Source organism: Leucoraja erinacea, chromosome 7 (assembly GCF_028641065.1).
Source record: "Leucoraja erinacea ecotype New England chromosome 7, Leri_hhj_1, whole genome shotgun sequence".
Lineage (NCBI taxonomy): Eukaryota > Metazoa > Chordata > Chondrichthyes > Rajiformes > Rajidae > Leucoraja > Leucoraja erinaceus.
In genome coordinates, this window is record NC_073383.1 from 41,828,630 (window position 1) to 41,854,375 (window position 25,746).

Consider the following 25,746-nt stretch of genomic DNA (forward strand, 5'->3'; position numbering starts at 1 on the left):
AGGAAGGACATTATTGCCATAGAGGGAGTGCAGAGAAGATTCACCAGACTGATTCCTGGGATGTCAGGACTGTCTTATGAAGAAAGACTGGATAGACTTGGTTTATACTCTCTAGAATTTAGGAGATTGAGAGGGGATCTTATAGAAACTTACAGAGTTCTTAGGGGGTTGGACATGCTAGATGCAGGAGGATTGTTCCCGATGTTGGGGAAGTCCAGGACAAGGGGTCACAGCTTAAGGATAAGGGGGAAATCCTTTAAAACCGAGATGAGAAAAAAATTTTTCACACAGAGAGTGGTGAATCTCTGAAACTCTCTGCCACAAAGGGTAGTTGAGGCTAGTTCATTGGCTATATTTAAGAGGGAGTTAGATGTGGCCCTTGTGGATAAGGGGATCAGAGGGTATGGAGAGAAGGCAGGTACGGGATACTGAGTTGGATGATCAGCCATGATCATATTGAATGGCTGTGCAGGCTCGAAGGGCCGAATGGCCTACTCCTGCACCTAATTTTTATGTTTCTATGTTTCTATCTTGAAGCCGCGTTCTGCGGAGCTTCTAGCCGCGGGTGTGGCGTTCGGAGCCTGGGATCCCTTGCTAGGGATCGCCGGAAAAGCTCTGACCGCCGGCCCGCGGCCTACAACATCTTGAAGCCGCAGTCTCCGGTAGAGACGCGCCGATTCGTGACTCACCTTCCAGACAGGAGATGGCCTGTACATCTGGCCACCCACAGCGGCGACTGACCACAGGGGAAGAATGGAGGACTGACTGTATATTGTGCCTTCCACCACAGTGAAGAATGCTGTGGTGAATGTTTGTGTTAAATTTATTGTGTATTGTGTGTTCTTTTTAATTTTACCTCTGCTGGCAAATTCATCTCACTGCACTTTATTGTGTATGTGATGAATAAATCTGTTTGATTGATTGACTGATTGATCCAGAACACGAGTCGACAAGTACCAGGTATTGCTTGCCATGCCATTCAAATATGTCAGTTGCCACTGTAGACCACAAGAGGGCAGGAGCCGGATGTGAGGGAAGTGGTTGCTTTTGTTGATGAGGTGCCAAACTGTTACACACTGCACAGGACGCCAAATTCTCATTGATGTATTCAGCCATACCAGGCCAGTAAAACATGTTTTTTGCCCTTTGGACAGTGGCTTCAGTGCCTGGGTGCCCTGCATGGACAGCGTTAAAATACTTGCAGTGCAGCGAAGAAGGGACCACAGCCTTATGGCCTTTTACAATAATGCCATCATGCAGCACAAGCTCATCGTGGACAGCAAAGAAAGGCTGAACTGGCAGCGGAACATTGTAGTGTTTGTCTGGCCAGCCGCGCTTAATGACGGAGGCGAGCGACCGTAAGGTACTATCATCTACCAGTGTGGGCAACCAAGCCTTCCACAAAGGACGAGGGAATAAAGGACAGTCATTAAGATAAAGTCATCATCCGGTGAGGACGGACCCTCAAAGGTCTTTCGGGGTGCACGCGAGAGAGTGTCAGCCAGGTGCATATCCTTACCACGTTTGTATGTCAGAACAATGTCATATTTTGTTGCAGCAGTTGCAGCAGCATCTGCTGTAGGCGCCCTAAAGAGGCATGAATCGGTTTGTTAAAGATGCCGACCAGAGGTCGGTGGTCAGTTTCAATTGCGACCGTATGTCTGAAGATAAAGTCATTAAATTTCTTGCAGGCGAAAACAACTGCTTGCAGCTCTTTTTCAATTTGGGCATAGGCTTGTTCTGTGCCAGTCATAGTGCGCGAGGCATAGGCAACAGGCTTATGGCCGCTACAGTCATTCTGAAGACATGCTGTGCCAAGTCCGTGTTGTGAAGCGTCACAAGTCAGTGTGACCGGTTATTTAGGATCAAAATAAGCGAGAGTAGGAGTACAAGGCATCTGCTGCTCAAGAGTGTCGAACACCCTCTGCTGTTGCTCGTGCCAGACCCAAGCAGTGTCTTTGTAGGTAAGCTGGTGCAACGGGGCTGATATTTCACTGAAGTCTGGAATAAATTTACTCAAGTACTTAACCATGCCAAGGAATCTCTGCAGACCAAGCACGTCTGTGGGTGCTGGCAGCTCGTTGATGGCACTGGATTATGCCAGATCACTTTTTAGGCCGTCCTTAATGAACACATGACCCATGTATTTCACCTCACTTACCCTGAAGTTGCTTTTTTGGGGGTTTAGCTTGAGGTTGATGGCCTTGGCGCCATCCAGGACCTTTGTCAGATTAACATCGTGTTCTTCGATAGTTCGTCCAGCAACAAGGATGTCATCCACCACAATGGAACATGGGTAACCTGCAAACAACTGCTCCATAGCTTGTTGAAATACTACACTAGCAGAGCTTGTGCCAAAAGGCATGCAAAGAAATCTGTATCGCCCAAACGGTGCGCTGAAGGTGGTTAACTTAGAGGAGTTGTGTTCCAGTGATATCTTCCAGAATGAACTCTTGGCATCTAGTACAGTGAATACAGTTGCTTCAGCCATCTGCGCTGCAATCTCGTCCACAGTGCACATGGGATAGTGAGGTTGTTTAATGGCTGTGTTTAAGTCCTTAGGATTGATACAAATCCGTATTTTGTCTTTATTCTTCTTCGTTGCAACAACCATGGTGGAGACCCAATCCGAGGGAACAGCGACGAGAGCAATTACACCTAGAGACACCATCCTGTTGAGTTCACTTTGAACACGGTCCATCATAGCATGGGGAATCCTGTCTGCTGGACGGACAACTGGAAGTACCTCAGGGTTAATGGTAATTGTGTACTTAACGGGTAACCTGCCCAGCTTGTGGTCAAACAAAGTTTTGTATTGGGTCAGGATTTGTTGGGTAAAGTCGCAGTTTGTAGTCAGATGACAAACAGAAGGGCTGAAAGAGACAAGTTCCAGTTCGCGACAAGTGTTGACACCCAGCAGGGATGGCACATCCTCACGAACAACATAGAAACTCAGGTTACACAGAAAAGCTGGAGAAACTCAGCGGGTGCAGCAGCATCTATGGAGCGAAGGAAATAGGCAACGTTTCGGGCCGAAACCCTTCTTCAGAAGAAGGGTTTCGGCCCGAAACGTTGCCTATTTCCTTCGCTCCATAGATGCTGCTGCACCCGCTGAGTTTCTCCAGCTTTTCTGTGTAACCTTCGATTCTCCAGCATCTGCAGTTCCCTCTTAAACATAGAAACTCAGGTTGTGGACACGTGAGGTAAGACAGTAGCATAACTCGACTTGACCGATAGGGTGCACTGGACCTCCTGCAAATGGAAGAAGGGAGGCAGCCTCTGTTTTTCGTATCTGTGCCAGTCTCTGTTTTTCGTATCTTTTTCAACACAGCTCGATGCATGACATTACACCTGGTCCTTGTGTCAACTTTCATATAAACATTCTTGCCATTAATGAGCAAAGCAACCTTGGTATCTAGTTGTTTGTGCAGTAAATCAGACAAGGAGTGAAAATCCAAGTCAAAATCTTCGCTAGCAGCCTGCAAATCCATGGGAGCTGGTTGAGAGCATTCCAAGAACATGTTCTCATGGTCGAGTGAAATAACAGATTGTCTTGTTTGAACTCTGTTGCTACGAGCGGCAGCATCTGAAGAAATGGTTCCTTTTGTTACAAAAACAACATAATTGTCTATATGCAGGGCAACGGTCACGAGCTGCAGCATGCAAACCCCCACAGTTAAAACAATTGTCTATTAGTCGAACAATAGAGCTGACGGGCACTTGAGGAGAACGGCGAGAGAATTGATAAGACATGCTGGTAACATTAATTCCACGAGTGCCCTAAAGCTTTTGTATGGGCGTCAGCCATTTAGGCAATGCGGCAGAGGTTTTCAGCAGTCTCAAGAGTGAGCTCAGCATCTCGCAGTAACTCGTCGCGTAATTTATCATTGCAGACACCATAGACCAGACGGTCATGGACTAGGCTGTCATGTATGTCTCTGAAATTGCATCGACTGGCAATGTGCTTGAAAGCTCTAACATACATTTCGACAGGTTCACTCTGTCTCTGGCTTCGAGAAAAAGAACAAATGCCTCTACATAACTAAGTTAGTTCTTAACTCACATAGCTATCGGGATTGACGTACAAGGCAGCGTCCCAGACAGATTCAGCCGGAGCGATCTGGACACCAGCCGGGTCAAATCTAGCCGGTTCATAGTGAAATTTTCTGGCACGTCGAGCAGCTTCTGTGCTTGCTATATTAAGAAGAATTGACGCTCGAACACATGGAGCAGCAGCAGGGTGAGCTGCTTCAATGTAGATTGAGAAATCTTCTTCAAATATACACCACCGTTCTGCAAGGTCTTTGTCAAACACCAGGATCTCTGGTTTTCTGAGAGCAGAAGCCGTAGTATTATATAAACCGGAGAAAACAACAAACTAAAATAAAAGCAATATAATTAGGCAAGGAGTGAGTCCGAGTATTCTGACACCATGTTGAGCTCTGCTGTTGGAATAACTTAAGTCACAGTGATTAAGATCCAAAGACTTTATTAGCATTACAGCATAGGTAACTTCATCTTAACACATAACTCGAGACTGAGGGAGAAAGGGAAGAGAAGCTTTCTGTTATAATAGTGGGCGGAGCTACATGTATGACTCATAACAAGAGTGACACTGATCTACAGTTATCAGTTGGTTCATGTTTTAACAGGTGGATACTTTGTCTTGGGAACGAACGAGCCATGCGAGAATGACAAAATTTCATGAAGTGGTTACATTTCTTACAGTAGCGGAAAATTTTACCGTAAGCAGCGTAGTATTCGCGACCTGGAGCGTGGGAGCTGTAACAGTTGGATAGATCTCTGAGGCTGAGATGGGTGGGTTATGAACACCCGTTATGATATGAGGTGTCGGTAGCATAAACATTGAACTGGGATCATGGCCCAGAGCCCAAAGACTTTGTGTGGGAAATCGCAACCAGTGATTCTGCAAGCATGTTCAGCTCGGTCCAAAATTAATTCAATATCGCGAAGCAATTCGTCTCGTACCTTGTCACTGAGTAAACGACCTACCAGTTTGTCATGGGTGAGATCTTCACATAAATCTCCGAAATGGCAGCGTGCAGCCATGTGTTTCAAATCACTGAGGAAGTTTTCAATATGTTCCCCTTGCTGTTGGAAGCGAGCAAAAAACGTAGTATGTTCAATTTTGCAGTTGGCTCGAAGGTCGCGTAGCTGTCTGAATTTAGTGAGCAGGACTGCAGGGTCATCCATAGTTTTAGTAGGCACTACAACCTGGTTGTTGTGATCCATAACAGCAGGTGCATAGTTAAAACGCTCTGCACGCTTCATTGCTGCAGGGCCAGCAACATTAAGTAGTATAGAGGCACGCACATCAGGTGCAGCGTTGCGATGAGCAGCACAAATGTAATGGTTGTAGTTGCGTTCAAAGATGCGCCAACGTTCAGCGATGTCCGAGACAAAGATCAGAGGATCTGAACAGTGAAGCAAGCTAGCCATGGTAGCAATAGCAAGTGTACAAACAAAATAGGTGGACAAAATAAAAACTGATATTCTTAAATGCGGAGTGGGTGGCAACCACTTCTTGACACCATGTAACTGACCCAGTCATTTGCATAATGTGGTACAACATAATTTTATTAAAGATCACTTACAGTACACTTCAGCATGTTGTTATAGCTTGTGTAGCAACTATTCAACTGCCAGCATGAGCTTAATTCTGATAATATAAACCACATAGTAGGCGGAGCTTCTAATAAAGCACTACAATTGGTTAGTGTGAAGTAACCAATCTACAGACACAAAATGCTGGAGTAACTCAGCGGGACAGGCAGCATCTCTGAAGAGAAGGAATGGGTGACGATTCGGGTCGAGACACTTCTTCAGACTGATGTCAGGGGAGTGGGCAAAACAGAGATAGAATGTAGTTGGAGACAGTAAGATTGGTGGGAAAACTAGGAAGGCGGAGGGGATGGGGAGGGGGGAAAAGCAAGGGCTATTTGAAGTTAGAGAGGTCAATGTTCATACCGCTGGGGCATAAGCTAACCAACCAAAATATGAGGTGCTGTTCCTCCAATTTGCGCTTAGCCTCACTCTGAAAACAGAGGCCCAGGACAGAAAGGTCAGATTGGTAATGGGAGGGGGAGTTAGTGCTGAGCAACCGGGAGATTAGGTCGGTTAAGGCGGACTAAGCGGAGGTGTTCAGCGAAACGATCGCTAAGCCTGCGCTTGGTCTCGCCGATGTCCAGAAGTTGATACCTGGAACAGTGAATACAGTAGAAGAGGTTGGATGAGGTGCAAGTGAACCTCTGCCTCATCTGAAAAGACTGTTGTGATCCTTGGATGGAGTTGACAGGAGGTAAAGAGACAGGTGTTGCATCTCCTGCAGATACAGGTGAAAGAATATATTAAATATATTCAAATCCAAGATGTTTTTGGGATTGCATGAGAATCAAGGTTTATGGGAATAGTCAGTAAAATAGAATTTAGGCCAGCCAAGATGATCTAATAATATGCCGAAGTAAGTCTAAGTGGCTGTATATCCTAGCCTTCCTCCTATTCCATATATTATTCTGCTGTCTAAGGGAAAATAGAACACATGATTAAGATTTAAATTACTAAAAAAAATTTAAATCGTTATTGTACAATCCTACTGCCACAATTATATCTAGTAGTTCAACAGAAAAGATTCAGTGCAGTCTTATTCTCTATCAAGAATGTTTCCTTACCTATCATTGATTACCTCCATTACAGAGTGTGAAAAACCCCGTGGACCCCAGACTGCGTTTTCGTATCGATGAACACGTGCTCTGTGCAGGTCAATGTAAGTAGTTCTGCCAATGTTTCCCCAAACAATTACATTTTTCACGTCTATAGAACCAGAAGGTTATTGGGGGAATGGAGGATAAAATATATTAATTATGTCCATAAACAAATACTTGGCTACATATAGTATATTTATATATATATATATATATTATCAGAATTAAATTTAAAGCTAAAACTCAAAGATAAGGAAGGCACAGTGGCGCAGCAGTGGAGTTGTTGCCTTAAAGTGGCAGAAACATGGGTTCAATCTTGACTACGGGTGCTTGCTTGTGCGGAGCTTGTACGTTCTCCCCGTGACCCGTGTAGGTTTTCTCCGGGATCTCTGGTTTCCTCCCACACTACAAAGACATACAGGTTTGAGGGCTAATTAGCTTGGTATAATTGTAAAATGTCATAGTGAGTGTCGGATAGCGTTAGTGTGTTGGAATCGCTGGTCAGCGCGGGCTCTGTGGGCCAACGGACCTGTTTCTGCGCTATATCCCTAAACTAATATAAAATAAATATTACCAATTAAATAATTATGCTAATCTAAAGCGGCCGATGTTCTAATTTATCAGTACCTAAATTATTGGACATTTTGAAACATATCAACTCTTAAGAAACAAAGCAGTCCTTGCCTCCATGCAGTAAGTGTTAGATAAGCATGGACTGAGAAGTGACAATTAACATTCATGCCACACAAGTGTCAGCAATGACCATTTACCAAAAGAAAATGACTAACTACCTATCCTTGACTTTCAGTGGCATTATCACTGCACAGTCCTGAGGATCGTCATTGATAAGAAATGCAAGTGGACTAGCTACATGAATAGCAGGGGAGGAGCTAGGTATCATGTGGCAAATGATTCATCACCTCACATGCAAGACCTTTTCCAAAAGTACCAGTCCAAATGCACATAGGAAGCTCAGCACCATCTAGGACAATACAGCCTGCATTTTAGCATTCCATGAATCACCCTAAAGCCCATGTCCCACTTAGGAAACCTGAACGGAAACCTCTGGTGACGTTGCGCCCTGACGTTGTGAGGTTCCCGGAGGTTTTGGTCACTCTCCCTAATGGCCGAAAGTGGTTTCCGCATAGACGAGGCTTCTTCTATGTTCCTGCGATTATTTCAACAAATTCAAAACCGGCCTTGAATAAAAATAGGTTGCCATTTGGTCGAAGCCAGTGGAGTGGGGTTGCTATTTACTTACAGGCAGTCGAAGGCAATCTCCTTCGCTGACCAGCCATTTTGATTGGCTCATTGGAATTTTCAGCAAAGATTCAGCAAGGATCTTTGGTTTTCAGGACCTAGAAGTTCCGCCGGAAGGTAAAATGCCCGCTAACTTTATTAAACTTCTTAAAAACTGTCCCCACTCCTTTCTCCCCCCCCCCCCCCCCTTCTCTGTCCTTCTCTCCCCTTCTCTCCCTCCCTCATGCGCTCTCTAAAGGACTTACCATGGTCTGTGGCAGCCGTTTACCTTCCTCTTCATTGCGCAGACAGCGCTCCTCCGTGTGTGTGTGTGTGTGTGTGTGCGGTCGGTAGCAAAGATCCTGCAGGATCTATAGTCAGTAGATGCAGCGCACGCTTCGGTGGAGGCTTTCCAGGCGAGTGACCAAAACCTCTGGTGACTCATGGAAACCTTGGGTGGGGCGCAAGGTCACCAGAGGTTTCCATTCAGGTTTCCTAAGTGGGACAGGGGCATAAGCCTTCCCTCCCTTTACCAACTTCTTACCATATCATCAGTTGTTGGCTTTTTGATTAAGTTTATCTCGTTGAAGCCCTCAATCATTTTATGCCTGTATCTGTTTCATATTTGATCTCTCCTACATTCCACCCTGTAATAGACTTTCCCATTTAATTTTCTCTTCCCTTGCCTCCTCTTCCAATGCATCTTAAAACATTCATCTCCAAACAACCTGAAACAGAGGGCTGAGCTAGGCTTCACCAGACCTTAATTCTTTTAAGGACACATCAATCCAGCTCTTGCATTTATCTGCTGGATTCATTGCACTGCCCTCCACCGCACTGCCATTCTGCGAGGTGGAGTGGCTATGAGTGGTGAAGTCCTCAGAGAGCAGAATGGCCTGATTGGCATTTTCAAAATGTTTAAAAAAGTTTAAATACTTTAAAAAATTAAATTTTAAACTTTTCAAAATTTAATTTAGCTAAAATTGTAAATATTTATATAACTGTAAATATTCATAGTTTAATGATGGAAAAATAAGCTTACGTCAACAATTCTATTCAAATGAATGGAGACATTAATTGATAACTGAGATGCGACCTGGAACTGTCACTGGATTCAGAGGAGTGCAGCAATAGAATGGGACTTCAGATATGCTGGTTTCTGATCTCTAGCACATTCTTCAGTCTTTAACTACAGTGTATGGTCTCAGAAGTCATGGACAGGGGGATTGTTGAGAAAAATGTAGGCTATTTTGAAGTCATAAACGTTGGTTTTCTATGATAACATATCGTATTGGTCTACATGATTCTTTCAGTTCATGAATAATCACCCTAATGATACCCAGAAATAAACTAATGGAATATTTGTTGTATCCAGATATCAATAAAGACCATGAAATACTTCATTACTTTTACTAACGAAAAATGCTTTAAAATCATAAGGGAGAATTTGCATGTAGACACAAAATGCTGGAGAAACTTCACTCAGCGGGTGAGGCAGCATCTATAGAGAGAAGAAATTGGCGACATTTCGGGTCGAGACCCTTCTTCAGATTGAATGAAATGGGAGAATTTGCATGGTCGGGTCATTGGTAACTCTATTGAGTGAGTGAGTGAGTGGGCAAGAACAGGGCACATTAAATATAAGGTAGACAAAATTGCTGGACAAACTCAGCGGGTGCCCGCTGAGTTTCTCCAGCAATTTTGTCTACCTTCAATTTTTCAGCATCAGCAGTTCCTTCTTGAACACATTAAATATAATGGTGAAAAATGTAAAGTTTGGTACACAAAAGAGAAAGGTAGAATATTTTTTAAATGGTGTCAGATTGGCCAATGCTCATCCAAGGGGCCAAGGTGCTAAATATACAAACCACTGAAAGACAACAATATGGGTCTCTTTACTTAAAAAAAAAAGTATATGTTTGCCATAGAGGGAGTGCAGTGAAGATTCATCAGACCGGTTCCCGGATTAGTGGATTTGTCGTAGGTAGAAATTAAGCAGTCTTTGCCTGCATTCACTCTCGTTTAGAAGAATGAGCAAAGATCAGTTTACTTCTTCTGTCGTGAGAAATTCTGTGATCAACAAAAATTAAAAAACTAATATCAAATGCTTGTGTGCGCGTCTGTTGACAAGACAGCAGCATTCATATTCTTTGTTATTCTCACTTGACCGAACCATCACACACCTCCAAAGCATGTCCCCATGCAAATTACCTTGAAAGACATGGACCGGGCAGTGAATGAGTGTCACCCAGCGCAGCAAGTAAGGCCATGTCCTGCTCCCGGCGGCAGTCGGAATTTAAGGATTTGCGGAAAGCGGCTGACATGAGCGAGGCCGGCGAGCGGCAGGAGTGTGGTGCTCACATGGGCCGTGGAACCCGGGGAGCTGCAGCCCCCCCCCCCCCCCCCCCACTTTTTTGCCACACTTTTTTGCCAAGGTTAGACATGTTTCAATATCTCCGGCTTTGGACGAGGCGCTGCTGTGCTCTGAGCAACTTGGTCATGGATGTTGGAGAGCCGGGGCAGAGGGAGGGATGGAAGCAGAAGCAGCGGCGGGGGCAGATGCGGACAGGGAGCCGGGACTGACGAGTGTTTGCTGGGCTGGCGAGTAGCTCGCTGCAGCCTCAGTGCAAGAGGCGTCGGAAGCATTGCTCTGCTGCCGTGAGAGTCTCTGTGCCGAATTCGCCCTGGTGACTGGCATGGACCAGGCTGTGGCTCGGTGCATTCTGGAGGACAACCAGTGGCTGCTGGAAGTAGGTACCAAGCACTGGGTAGAAGCGGTGGAAGATAGTGGCCTTCTAATGGGGGTGGTTGGAGAAAGCATCCTGCTTGTCTGCTAGATTTTCACTTACTGTAACTGCAGGAAAAAATTTCCCGATGTTGGGGGAGTTCAGAACCAGGGGTCACAGTTTAAGAATAAGGGGAAGGCCATTTAGGACTGAGATGAGGGCAAACTTTCTTCACCCAGAGAGTTGTGAATCTGTGGAATTCTCTGCCACAGAAGGCAGTGGAGGTCAATTCACTGGATGTTTTCAAGAGAGAGTTACATTTAGTTCTTGGGGTTTGTGAAATCAAGGGATATGGGGAAAAAACAGGAAAGAGGTTCTGATTGTAGATGAACAGCCATGATCATATTAATTGGCAGTGCTGGCTCGAAGGGCCGAATGGCCTATTCCTCCACCTATTTTCTATGTTTCTATGCTTGAGTATATGGCAATAAAACTCGACCACTTGATTTTGAAGCATTCATGCATGGTGGAGGTATAATGTAGTCATAGAGTGATACAGTGTGAAAACAGGCCCTTCGGCCCAACTTGCCCACACCCGCCAACATGTCCCAGCTACACTACCTGCTTTTGGTCCATATCCCTCCAAACCTGTCCTATCCATGTATCAGTCAAACTGTTTCTTAAATGTTGGGATAGTCCCTGCCTCAACTACCTCCACTAGCAGCGTGTTCCATGCACCCACCAGCCTTTGTGTGGAAAAAAGTTACCCTTTTAAAAGTTCTCATAAAAATACTTCAAACAAAAAACATTGAAATCATACTTCCATAATGCACTAAAACATGATTTTAATACATCAAATTTCAAAACGTTCTTGCCGTGGGAGGGGGGAGGCAACCTCTCCCATACCCTCCCCACACTCGGTCGCTCCACACCTTCGGAAGGTACCCCGAAGGCCAGTGATCAGGGATCGCTCAACCCCACCACTTTCAGCCCCTGGTTCAGATGGAGAGCACTGCCAGATGTGAGCGGGGAATCAATACTAAGGTTATCAATACTATGATCTCTATATCTCCTGGAGATATCTTAATTAGACATCTGCTTTCTTCTCCATGGATTATAGTCTATCAGTTCAGTTTTTCCATCTCAGTTGCATGATGTCGTCGTCGTCGTCGTCGTCATCATCATCATCATCATCATCATCATCATCATCATCACCATCATCACCATCATCACCATCATCACCATCATCACCATCATCACCATCATCACCCTGTACCTCTAATATACCTGCCACTTTCTTCAATTCAGGAACCCCATGACCCTTTCATTAATCTCATACCGAAAATACCTACCCAAATCAGATGCTAACTATAATACAACTATTATTAATCTGCTCAGCTTGTTATCAGCGGCCTTAACGACTACCGACCGGTCGCTCTCACACCAGTCATCACGAAGTGTTTCACGAGGCTGGTCCAGCAGCACATCAAAGCCAGCCTCCCGCCCACCTTTGATCCACCAGTTTGCCTACAGGGCAAATAGGTCCACTGAGGATGCCATCGCCACTGCTCTTCACACTGCACCCACCTCGAACACCAGGGGAGCTATGTGAGGATGCTTTTCATTGACTTTAGCTCCGCCTTCAATACCATCATCCCCAGCAGACTGGTCCCCAAATTCATGGATTTAGGACTCACCCAACCCATCTGCCTCTGGATCAAGGACTTTCTGTTTAACCGCCCCCAGGCTGTCAGACTGGGCCATCACCTCTCCACCCCCATCACACTCAGCACCGGCTCCCCACAGGGCTGTGTGTTGAGCCCCCTCCTCTACGCCCTCTACACCCACGATTGTGCCCCAGCCCACTCCACCAACACCATCGTCAAGTTTGCGGACGACACGACTGTGGTTGGACGTATCTCAGGAGGAGATGAGACAGCCTACAGGGAGGAAGTCCAAAGACAGGCAGCGTGGTGTTCAGACAACAACCTCATCCTAAACACCACAAAAACAAAGGAAATTATCAAAGACTTCCGTAAGAACAGTGCAGCCCCCAAACCCCTATTCATCAATGGGGACTGTGTGGAAAGGGTCTCAGACTTCAAATTCCTGGGCACACAAATTACGGAGGGTCTCTCCTGGACTACAAACACCACCACAGCAGTCAAGAAGGCCCAGCAGCGACTCTACTTTCTGAGGATCCTCAGGAAAAAACAACCTGGAGGAGAAGCTGCTGGTGTCCTTCTACCGCTGCTCCATCGAGAGTGTGCTGGCGTACTGTATAACCACATGGTATGCCAGCTGCTCTGCAGCGGACAGGAGAGCCCTTCAAAGGGTCATCAACACCGCACAAAAAATCACTGGCTGCCCACTGCCCTCCCTGAAGGACATCTTCAGCTCTCGCTGCCTTGGCAGGGCAGCCAACATCCTGAAGGACCCTTCCCACCCTGGACACAACCTGTTCCACCTGCTGCCCTCTGGCAGACGGTACAGGTCTTTCAAAACTCGCACAAACAGACTCAGAGACAGCTTCTACCCCAGAGCCATACGTGAACTTAACAATGCAAATCAAGTAATAACACTCGCATTCAACTGAATGGTTCTACCTCAGCTGCTATTGTTATTTATCTGTAATTATTTTTTTTATATGTATATATTTTTACCTTTTCTTATATATTTAAAATTGCTCTTGTGAATCGCACCGTGGGATTGACTTTTAAATTTTGTTGTACCATGTGCAATGACAATAAAGAGATTCATTCATAAAGAGATTCATTCTTATCCCCTTCTGTGGCACATCTCATAGTAGTCAAATCCCTGATCTTTTCAAAAATTGTCTACTTTCTATTTTCACTTTTCCAATTATCAAACCTCCACATATTTCAGTTTGAAATAACTGCTCCCACCCCTCCAACCACACTCTTCTCGCTAGGTGCCCTACATTCTTTTCAACTTAAAAACAATATAGATTCCCACCTATCATTGTATCATCGGGAAAGTTGTATATAATACATCCTTTGTCTGTGCCATTAATATAGAATGGAAATAATAGGGTTATTTGGGGATTATTTTAACTTTAGCCAGTGGCCTTTTGGAGAAATAACCACTGCACGACATATATTAATTAATATTGACAGACCAATGTTTTGGTCCAAAATCAAGAAAGTCCACATCAAGAAAGCACAGACTTGCACACAAATAACTACTGCCTGTTTCCATGCTGCATCTCAAAGACTAAAGTTAAAAATAAATAAAACCTTGTTTGCAATTATAAAGACCAATGAAGGGGTGCATGGAAACAGGTTGTTCTGACTACAGAGACCACGCCTGTTCACACGAGTCTATGCCATTCCACTTGTTTATCCACTCCTTACACACTAGGGGGGAATTCATTGAGGCCAGCCAACCTACAAACCTTCATGCCCTTGGGATATGTGAGAAAGCCAGAGTGTCCAGAGGAAACCCACGCAGTCACAGGGAGAACGTGCAAGCTCCACATGACGTCCGTGGTTTAGAATCAAACCCAGGTCTCTGGGGTTATGAGGCTGCAGTTCTACCAGATGCGCTGCTATGCAATCCTAATTTACTTGATCATATTTTTTATGGAATAATTAATTCCTAAACTGGTATTTTAACATTTGTATTAAGGGCCTGTCCCACGAGCATGCGACTCCATGCCGCAAGCACGACCCAACGTGGTCGCTTGAGCCGTACGGCCTTGCGGGGCCGGTCCCACTTCGATCGCCGGAGCCATATGGAGTTGTGCGGAGCGGGGCCTGACATCGCGCAGGCATCCGAAAAACTGACCGTGTTCAAAAATTCCGCGTGGCAACGGCCTGCTGGCACGCAGCCACCTCAACGCCGTACGCACCGCCTCGACGGGCATACGCAGCGTCTGGATGCTTTATGCACGTCTTGACGCCGTACGTTATGCGCGAACTTCCCGCGGACTTCACATCACCCACTCGAATTCCGCGCGGTCCCCGCTTCTGGTTTGGTCGCGTTCGTCGCATGCAGGCACATGCTGGTGGGATCGGACCTGTACGGGGATCGCTCGACCTCCGTGCGGCCCCCGCGCAGTCCCCGCTTCCGGTTGCAAGAGCTGGATTGATGTGTCCAGTTTGGTCGCGCTTGCTGCCTGCAGGTCGCATGCTCGTGGGACAGGCCCTTTAGAAGATAATTATTGATAGGAAAGATATGGAAAATAGAGGGATGAGATTACAGGACTAGGATTTCTTTCATTAATTTAATTAAATACTGGCATTAGAAGTGTGAAGTTATAACAAGTAATTCCTATCACAAACTGGAACTTTTAGTGGTTTTGTGGAAACTTTATGGTGCTTTTAATGGAATATTGGGCTTAACACTGTGACATTAGTACTCAATAATAATAAAATTTCTAAATCTTTCTGTAAAGGAAGGATGCTTAAGAAATGTGAAATCACTCATAATTTACGTGTTCCCAAATAATAGATGACCTGTCTTCAGTTTAATAAGAGGGATAAAATGAATATTCAAGGAATTTAAACTCCATAGAGAAAGCAAGTGATGGTCCCTTAAGTTATGAACCACAGACTCAGAGGCAAGCATGACTACATCAGAAAATAGTGGTTCAAAAAAAACAGCAAAATGCACCCACCTTGTATATTCACTTTTAATTTCTTAGCCAGTAGTGCCTTGGTCTCTCCCTCAAGTTGAGTTGACAGTGCGATAATATTATTACGATCAATTGAAATTGCACCTTGCAGAAGATTATGTATTTTGAAATTCAATACATGATCACCAGTCACAATCACACGGACACCAGATTTTGCAAAAGTGTCAATCTTAACCCCAATGTTTTGGTAAAGATTGATTATGCTTTTGTAGGAGTCTTCAATTGGTTGATTTTCATCTGGTGCAATATCGTCAAGAATAATAATTATGTCGGCATCCATAAAAGGCTTTCTTAGGCTATTGTGCACTGATACTTTATGAAGCAGTGGGCAGGCCATATCTTCAACTTCCATTTGCAAGCCATTTAACAATGACATGGAGCCTTCGTTGTCCAACAGATTTAAGTTGATTAGCTGGTTCTCACCAAATATTTCTCCACTTATCAAGATCGGAATCAGAATACTGCATGCAGTATTTAATGCTCTAAATGTTGAAGCAAATTTATGTTAAGTATATACAAATGACCCTTCGCTATCCATTGTTATTTTCACTTACAGATTTTATTAAGATGTCTAGGGGGCTCACATGCTATTAACTTATTAGTACAGTTTGAATGGAACCAAATTCATAAGCTTCTTAAAATAAAAATTCTGTTTCATAGGTTCATCCCATTGGTTACCAACTCTTTGAGAAATAATTCCATTATCATTGGTTTCACTGATTCTTCCTTGTGCTATATATTTATTACAATATCTGCTATATTCAACTTTCATGATACATCAGTGGTTTAAGTTCACAATTTGGTGTAATGATAGACACAAAATGCTGGAGTAACTCAGCGGGTCAGACAACAACTCTGGAGAAATTGGATCGGTGATATTTCGTATCTGAATCTTTCTTCAGACTGATTGTAGTAGGGAGAGTGGGGGAAGATACTGAAAGCAAAGAAAAAACAAGCCAGATCGGGCTGACAACAGATGACTTCTGGCATGGAGGCCAACATCTGGCAAGGAGGCCAACTGTTGGCTAGAGGTAGTGTAATCCCAAAAGGGATACATCATTGCGATCTATGGAACTCGTTAACCAACTTGTAGTGGAGGAAGGGGAGGTTAGGGGAAGAGGGGTGGAAGATGGAGGGAGGGAGGGGTTTGTAAGAGACAACTAAAATTGGAAAATTCAATGTTCATACCGTTAGGTTGTAAGTTACCCAATCAAAATATAAGGTGCTGTTCCTCCAATTTATGCATGGCCTCACTCTGGCATGGAGGAGGTCCAGGACAGAAAATTCAGCATGGGAATGGGAAGCGGTGTTAAAGTGATCAGTAACCAGAAGATCCACCAGGGCTTGGTGGACCAAGCGCGTGTTCAGCGAAACGGTCACGGAGTCTACGCTTAGTCTCGCCGATGTACAGGAGGCCACATCAGGAACACCAGATGAGGTTAGAGGAGGTACATGTGAACCTCTGCTCACTTGGAAGGACCACTGGGTAGAGGTGAGGGAGGAGATACAAGGGCAGGTGTTACATCTTGTGCAGTTGTAGGGGAAGGTACCTGGTTTAAGTTGGTTTAAGTGAGGAGAGATAAGAGAATCTAAGAGTTGCGGTGGGAGAAGGAGACAGAGGGACTGGATATCCATGATGAAGATGGGGAATGAACAGGCCGAAACAATGGATCTGCCAGAGAAGCTCTGTTTGTGGATTTTGGGGAGAAGGTAGAAGTGGGTAGTATGGGGCTATGGAATGTTAAGGTTGGAGGCTGTGATGGGGAGATTGCCAGAGATGATGAAATCAGACACAGACTGGGAGATAATGGCCTGCTGTTTGTCTGAGGGGTCATGGTCAAAGGGTAGGTATGAGGAGGTGCCCGAGAGCTGGCGCCTAGTCTCAGTACAGTAGACATCAGCCCGCCAGACAACAATGGCATCTCCGTTGTCGGCAGGTTAATGAGAGTGTCAGGTTTGTTGCAAAGTGAGCGGAAGGTTGTTTGTTCAGAGGGGGTGAGATTGGAGTGGGTAAGGAGTAGAAAAGTCAAGATGGTGATGTCTCGCTATCAGTTACAAATAAAAAGATCCAGAGAGGATAGGCCAGCAGGAACAGTCCAAGAGGAGGAAGAATATTTGAGATGGAGAAAAGGTCAGCACTGGGCAGTGATGACTCCTTCTTATAGAAAAAGGCCCGAAGGCGGGGTCGAATAAAGAGCTCTGCATCCTGGCAAGCCTGGAACCTGTTGAGGTGGGAGCAGAGGGGTACAAAGATATTGACCATCCCATATCAGAAAGAGCACAATTGCACAAAAGAACAAGTGGTGATTTGATTTTAATATATTTCTGAACTATGATTGTTATGGTAAGTCCCAAGATACATACTACACAGTGGAACAGAAAGGCAAAGGATTGAATATTATAGAAAACGTGTGAGCGACAACAAGCCGTGACAATTATGAGGAAGAAAATACTATGCAGCAGGCTTATAGAAATTAATAACTAGAACTATGAAATAATAAACAATCCATCCTTACCCACTAATCCAGATTGACATTGGTTTTATCTGATTTTTTCTCATCGACATTTCATCTTGCTGCTCCTTTATGCTAGTCCAGAAGTTCTCCTTTGCAATTTTGATCATACTATCAGTTTGCATATCAGAAAAATATCCATAGTAACCCTAAAGTTAAAACAGGTAGGAAAGTGCAGCAATTTGTTTAATCAGGCTTTGTTGTAAGAAAATTGAATCCTACTTTTCACCCAGTAGTTTGTTGTTCCTATTAACGCTATGTATTTTTGCACCATTCTGCTGATTTGCTCTCATCATATTCATTGTTGAATTTATCATTACTTATGTTTGCCTTCTGAGCTTCATGAAAGCAAGGAATTTCTTTGGTTCATTCCAGTATTTTAATGAAGCCCATGTAAGCTTGAGAAACCGTATTTTATCATCCACTCGGCAATTTGAATCTCTGGGGATAATACTGAATTCAACAATTTTAGATTACAAGCCTACTTTGAACAAGCCAATTATAAAGTTTGTGACGATGCAACCTCCCTCAGGGCTGCTCCGATCCCCATCACTGGCAGACAGTCCAGGAGGAGCCAACAACCAGCACCATGAACAACGCCTCGCTGCCAGAAACCACCGGCATGCTAGACAGCATCCAGGCTGAGATGAAGCCACAGCAAAGGAGCAATAGCTGGGGTCTAATTAACCAGGATGGATCAACTCACCTGCACCTAGTCTATCCTACTCCTTAAAAGCATGGCTGTTCCTGTTTGGAGGAGGAAAGAAGAAAATGGAGGACTCTCTACAAACCGTGCCTCTCTTTGCATGCTTGGCAGAAGACTGGGCTGCCAGGACACACCTGAGACTCCCAGTGCCTCCCTCCCGGGAGAAAATGAGCAAAGAAGATTAGACTTTATCGCCTTCCACCACAGTGAGGAATGTGGGGAATCTACTGTAGTGGATGTTTATGTTAACTTTTATGTAGTTTTGTGTCTTGTTGCTTTTTTTTTGTATGGCTGTATAATAATACGAATATCACTGTAACTTAATTGGTACACGTGACAATAAAAGGCCTTTGAAACCTGCACACAGAAGATGAGGGACTGTGCCTCCATATGGACTAGGAACTGTTCCTTTTTAAAAAATTGGTAAATAAACCTCTTCATGTAAGTTTTCCCGACCAAGGTGTAGTTGTGTTGACCTGGTGTTTCCCTGATGTCACACTGGTAGAGAGTAATGGAATCACTGCTGCTTTAATATCAGTGAAGGCATGCATCCCAGGATGTGGCTGGTAGTGTATGTATGTCTCGTGGATATTTCACAAACCTTACAAAGCAAAATGATGTGGAAGCCAATTTTGTATACATTTGAATTGACTGTTGAGGGAGAAAGGTGAGAGTGCAGAATTGGATGTACATCTTGGCTCTGTATCTTACTGGGGAGGCGTATTTCTTTAGTTGCCCCAAGCGCCGGCCACTGACTATGACACTGTCAAGGCAGAAGTAACAAGGGAACGTTGCCTATTTCCTTCGCTCCATAGATGCTGCCTCACCCGCTGAGTTTCTCCAGCATTTTCGTCTACCTTCGATTTTCCAGCATCTGCAGTTCCTTCTTAAACAAAATAGACACTGTAAAGGAACTGGCTCGCACTCATCCACAAGGAGGGCATCTATGTGCCCAGAAAACTACAGAATATATAGGGAGCAGATTACACTTGCTATGGCGAGGTACAGAACATTTGCCACAGGTGCCCAGACTGCCAGAAGACAGCACCAAACCTTCCAGCTCCAGCCCACCTGGTACTGCTGCCCTCATTGAGATGCCCTTCGAGTGCATTGGAATGGACTAGATAGAGCTGCCTCCTAAATCCGCCCGAGGTGATCAGTATATACTCATCATAGACAATAGACAATAGGTGTAGGAGTAGGACATTCTGCCCCTCGAGCCAGCAACGCCATTCAACGTGATCATGGCTGATCATCCACAATCAGTACCCCATTCCTGCCTTCTCCCCATATCCCTTGACTGTGCTATATTTAAGATCTCTGTCTAGCTCTCTCTTGAAAGCATCCAGAGAACCAGCCTCCACCGCTCTCTGAGGCAGAGAATTCCACAGACTCACAACTCTGTGTGAAAAAGTTTTTCTTCATCTCCGTTCTGAATGGCTTATCCCTTAATCTTAAACTGTGACCCCTGGTTCTGGACTCGCCCAACATCGGGAACATGTTTCCTGTCTCTAGCGTGTCCAAACCCTTAATAATCTTACATGTTTCAATAAGATCCTCTCGCAAACTTCTAAATTCCACAGTATACAAGCCCAGCCGCTCCATTGTATCAACATATGACAGTCCCGCCATCCTGGGAATTAACCTGGTGAACCTACGCTGCACTCCCTCAATAGCAAGAATGTCCTTCCTCAAAGTGGGAGACCAAAACTGCACACAATACTCCAGGTGTGGTCTCACTAGGGCCCTGCACAACTGCAGAAGGACCGCTTTGCTGCTATACTCAACTCTTCTTGTTATGAAGGCCAACATGCCATTTGTTTTCTTCACTGCCTGCTGTACCTACATGCTTACTTTCAGTGACTGATGAATAAGGACCTTGACTATGCAACCAAATACCCTGAGGCAGTCCCCTTAGGAAGGCCACAAGTAAAGCCTTTGATCGAGAACAGGTTCTCCTATTCAACCTCCCAAAGGACCTGCATATCGACCAGGGTAACTTCTTCATCTCCGGGGTCATGGCCAATGTAAGCTCCTCTGCGCTCACCACTTACACACCTCAGTTCACCACCCACATTGTGGAGTGATTCAACGTAACACAAGCTCAGCTCCAAAAGGAGGTGGCTGAGGATGGGCAAAACTGAGAACTGAAAATCCTATAGGTTCTCTGTGCCGTCAGGGTTTCCTAGTCTTCCACCAGATTTTCCTCTTTTAAATTATATATGGGCAACACCCCCGGGGACTCTTTGATAGCACATAAAGAGCATGGGAGTAACAACGATCATCACATCGTTCGCTGATCGAGCACATTCAGCGTGAGGGAATATATCGCTAAGATAACACCGATCATAAGAAAACGCATGGAGGAGGCCCAGCTAACCCAACAGAGGATCTACAACCAGCTGACCCAGCCCCGTGCATTCCACTCTGGCGACCGAGTCCTGATACTACCGAATGCTGAGTGCAAGTTTCTGGTCACCTGGCAGGACCCCTATACCATCACAGACTGGGTTGTGCCGGTGATGTACAAGGTACAACTGCCCGAAAGTAGAAAAGGGGTGCAGATCTATCATGTGAATCTCATTATTTTAAATGGATTGGACCCTCTCCCTTTCTCACAGCATGGGCTGAGAATTTAACGGATGCACAGGTTAGAGAATCTTTCGCCATCAGGGACCAGCTCTCTCCCCACCACCTGGCAACAAGCTGCTGTACTTGTGGTCCATGTTAAGGACGTATTCTTGTTGATCCCTGGATAGACCTTTGTCATCTTCCATGAGCTACACACCAACCCTGGAGAGGTAGTCCATCAGCAGCCCCACAGAGTCCCAGAAGCATGCAGTTGCACCATTGAGGACAAGGTCGAGTAAAATGAGAGCAGTCAATGTAGTAGAGAAATCACCCAACTTCTGGTTCACCCCAATCGTAATAGTCCCCAGGTCTGATGGTACATTCATGTTCTGCAACGATCACCGCCTCCTCAAAGGTTTCCCATCCTCTGAGTGGATGAGGTCATAGAGATTAGGTAAATCACAGTATATTGTCACATATATTTGACAAAAAAGGTATTGGCAAGTCCCTCTTTACCCCTCTGCTAAACAGAAAACAACCTCAACTACCTACAGCTAATGGCAGTACACTAGCCCCAGCCCCAGCCCCCCCATCAGCATATGATAGACATTATCTTCCCCCACCACCACTGTTATACCACGGTCCACATGGACGATGTAGTCATCCACTCAGAGGATTGGGAGGAACACCTGCTGTGCCTTCAGGGAGTGCTAATGGCTTTACGTTGTTTACAGGTTATCGCCACTGTTTTATCCCTCTTTTCTCCTCAGTGGCAGCCCCCCTCTCAGGCCTGACCAACTGGAGATGATTTAGTGGACAACAGTAGGCCTTCCTGAAGCTAAAAGCAGTCCTCACCAGTGAGTCCTCGCTGCGCAACCCTGACTTTACAAACGATAATGAATGGACTGTGTTTCCAAACAACTGTGGAGGCGGAGTCAATTAATATTTTCAAGGAAAACATTTACAGATGTTTGTGCTACAAGAGAATCAGGGGATATAAGGCGAGAGCAGGAAAACTGTATTGAGTCCAAGAATGGATCAGCCATAACAGCTGAATTACGGAGCAGACCTGAGAGGTCGATTGCTAACTGTTGCCCCTGTTACCGATGTTCCTATACCATTCCAAAGTGCGTAATAATAGCAACTAGTATTTATCTACCACTTGTAATATAGCAAACTGTCCCAATATCTTTACAGGATCATTATCAAAATACAGTTGACCCTAACCTACACCGGTGGAAAATATACCAGAAAAACAAATATTTAAAAACATTGTGATGTAGGAAAGTTTGCAGCCAATTTGCAGAGAGAAAGCTTCCACAAACAGAAAGGTGACTGATTACAATTCACTTTGGTTATTTTTATCGAGAATAAATATTGTTAGTAGAATGGGGAAATCCTCTGAAATAATGCCATGAAATGTTTTGTGAAAATCTAAAAACACAGATGGGAAGTTAATTTAATGTCCCACCCATAATATAGTGCCCTTACTCTATTATAAAAATTATATGCTCATGTCTGTTGCATAGGGAATGACACTGTGTTCAGACGCAGGAGTCTTATTAGTAAGGGAAAGCTGAGAGATATTTTCATTTACACATTCAGGAATATGATGGCAGCATAAGTTATAATTGGCCACAAGTGCTCTACAAAGCGATCACCCCATCTGCATTTGGTTTCTTCAAAACAGGAGGCCACATTTTAAACATCAATGGCAGTATATTAAATGGAAGAAGTGGAAATTAATCTTTGCCTTATCTGGAAAACTGCTTTTGAATCCCTGGTGGAAGAGAACAGATGATAGAACAGGTAATTTGCCCCATGTAGTTGCATGGAAAATGCCAATCAATAGGGAATAGTAGGTGGGGATTGAAGAAGGGCAAAAGAGCTGTGAAGGTAGCGATTGCTTTGAAATACTGAAAAAGGAGAGGAAGAAAATTTATAGTTGGCCATTATGTTGATAGAGCTTCAGAAAGCGAGAAGGATGATTTGTTGAATGTAAATGTTAATAGGGCGGAAGGTGCAGAAGGTACTGAAGGGTGGTAGGAAACTGGGGTTATATTCACTAAAATTTAAAAAGTGAAAGCTTGCTTTGATTTATATTTTCAAGATATTTGGGGAAAATTTGAGTAGAGCATAAAAAAGTTTTTCTCCAGTTGGAGAATCTGGCTCAAAGAGGATAAGCTAAAAATTATAAACTTCTAGTCAGGAATCTTGTTGGAAACAAGTCTATGAGCAGATATTTGGACCTTTTTAAGGAATGGCAATTGATCCTGGATCAATAGTTATTTTTAAAGGATTTAAAGGATGGATTACTTTTAAACAAAGATATAAAGGGGTGGAGGGAAAAGGTGGGTCCATGTTAATGAGCCACATGTCCGCCATGATACGGAATGGTGAAATAAGCACTTGAACAAAAAAGCCGCATCCTGTTCCTATGCCCCTACTGATGAACATCATGCAACAAATACGAGAGAAGAAACCAAACGCAAATGGAAAGATGTAAACTTGAGGGAGCTTTTCACAGTACAGTGGAATAAAAGAATGCACTGTTGACCCCTGCTCTTTAAGCAAACAAGGTGCTAAGTCACCGCATATGTTAACCCACAAAAGTAGACATACTCTACAGTTACAAGGTGTCTACGAACTGCCAGGATTAGATGTCACTAGACAAAGTGTAGGCCTGTTGGTCTGCTCCCTCAACGCAATATTTCACAACTCACCCTTTTCCCCCAACGCAATATTCCACCACTCACGCATAGCCCCCAACTGCGCAGCCGCAGCTCATTTCCCCTAATTCCCCAGCACTCACTCCCCCTCATCTTTCCCCTCTCCTCCTCCCCTCCCAATCCCTCTCTCCTACCCTCAGTCACTCCCTCCAACCATAACTCCTCTCCCTACCCCCCTCCTATCGCTCTACCCAAACTCCTCACCTCCCCAGCCCCCCCCCCCACTATCCCTCCTCACCTCCCTCACTGCCCTCCTCTCCCTCTATTCCCCACTCCCTACCTCCCCGACTCCCCCTCCTCTCCCACTCTGCCTCCTCATCTCCCCCACTTCCCCCCTTTCCCTCCCTAACCTCTCCTCTCCCTCAATCCCCCCACATTCCCTCCTCACCTCCCCAGGATCTTTCCCCTCCCCAGTCCCTCCCTCACCTCTCCCTCCCTCTCCCTTCCCCACCCTCAGTCACTCACACCCTCCCTCCATAATTCCCCACTGCCTTCCTCTCCCTCTATTCCCCACTTCCTACCTCCCCCACTCCCCCTCCTCCCCCACTCTCCATCTTCACCTCTCCCACTTCCCCCTCTCCCTCCCTACCACCCTCCTATTGCTCTATCCCCCACTCCACACCTCCCCCTTTTGCTCCGTCAGGGTCCTCGCGGGTAGAAGTCCTGATCGGACAAAGCGGCCGACGGCGCCAGAGGCTGGGCACCACGGAGGCCTTGAAGTTGGCTCGGCCGTGAAGTGGGCTCGGTCGTGAAGTGGGCTCAGCCGCTCGGCACCACGTAGGGGCCTGCATACGCAGCTCCAGCCAGCGGAGGGTTAGTGATGCTCACTCCTCTTCTTCAGCTTCCTCACTGGGCGAGGCGGGTGCCGCCCGTGCCCGACATCGGACCCGGCCAATCAGCGCGGCAATGGGGCAGGAAGAGACGTCATCATCCTGGTGACTGACAGGAGTGGAGAACAATCAGCATGGCGGCGACTGTCAGGAGAGGAGACGAATCTGCACATTCGCGGTTTTTACGATTTTTAAACAATAACTTATATATACCATAAATATACCATAGATCGGAAAAAAACTTGTTGCCCTTGTAGCACAGGAGAGTGGTGAGTAAGGTGGCGAAAAATTGTGTACCGTTTTTGCGCAAATAGAAAACAAATGCAAAACGAGAAGAAGACAAGATCAGAGTTTTAGTTATGTACAGATCCTGCTGTTTTTCAAAGCATTGGCACTTGCAGTTCAGAAATACATGATATAATTAATTCAATATCTAACATATTTCCAACTTGCAAATGAATGAACATCCTACCTGCACATACTCCATAAATTCATTGAATCCACCTAATAGTGATCCCTTTCCTCCACGGTCCACAAGTTCTCGCCATATGATTGGGGAGTGTTCATGCTCCCAGTTATTTGCAGTACATGTTGTTTGAAGCCATGACTAAATAAACAAAAAATGCAGTAACGTAATATATTTGTTTTCTTGGATCTCAATATTAAACCATGATCACCAATAGCTGAGGGAATATATAATGCTAAACAAAACTGTAATTAAAGAATTTGTCACTACAAGAGCAGAAAATATTTTTTCTTTATATTAAATGTAGTTATTTTAAAATGACGTTTGAATTGTCTTTGCTTAAGTCCCTCTGGGCTGTCTACAATATAATTAATGCGGCTGCTGCTTCGGGACTCTCCCCATCCACTACATTTGGGAGAACAAAACTGCAGGTAACACTGGCCAGTCGATAAATTAGTTGCCCAAACTGACCCGAGGCAAATGAAGCTGGAGCCTCAAAAATTATGGTTGTCAAAAATTAAGATAAGTGAATTGTTTTGGAAAACCATTTCAATTACATTTCCAAAAATCCATGCCTTCACCACTCT

The 25,746-nt window shown here is 44.9% G+C and overlaps 1 protein-coding gene across 5 annotated transcripts in view; it reads right to left on the bottom strand.

Moving 5' to 3' along the window:
* LOC129698918 (putative malate dehydrogenase 1B) overlaps positions 1–25,746 on the bottom strand; it is an 85,608-nt gene that overhangs the window by 51,531 nt on the left and 8,331 nt on the right. For 3 of the 5 annotated variants that reach the window (XM_055638354.1, XM_055638353.1, XM_055638356.1), the window contains exons 3-6: positions 25,166–25,300; positions 17,861–18,006; positions 15,327–15,826; positions 6,690–6,831 (exon numbers count right to left, since the gene is read on the bottom strand). In XM_055638354.1, the coding sequence (XP_055494329.1) occupies positions 6,690–6,831; positions 15,327–15,826; positions 17,861–18,006; positions 25,166–25,300 (923 nt within the window). Of the gene's footprint in view, positions 1–4,655; positions 5,113–6,689; positions 6,832–15,326; positions 15,827–17,860; positions 18,007–25,165; positions 25,301–25,746 lie in introns of those variants that run through there. The other 2 variants (XM_055638358.1, XM_055638357.1) reach the window with 2 other exon arrangements.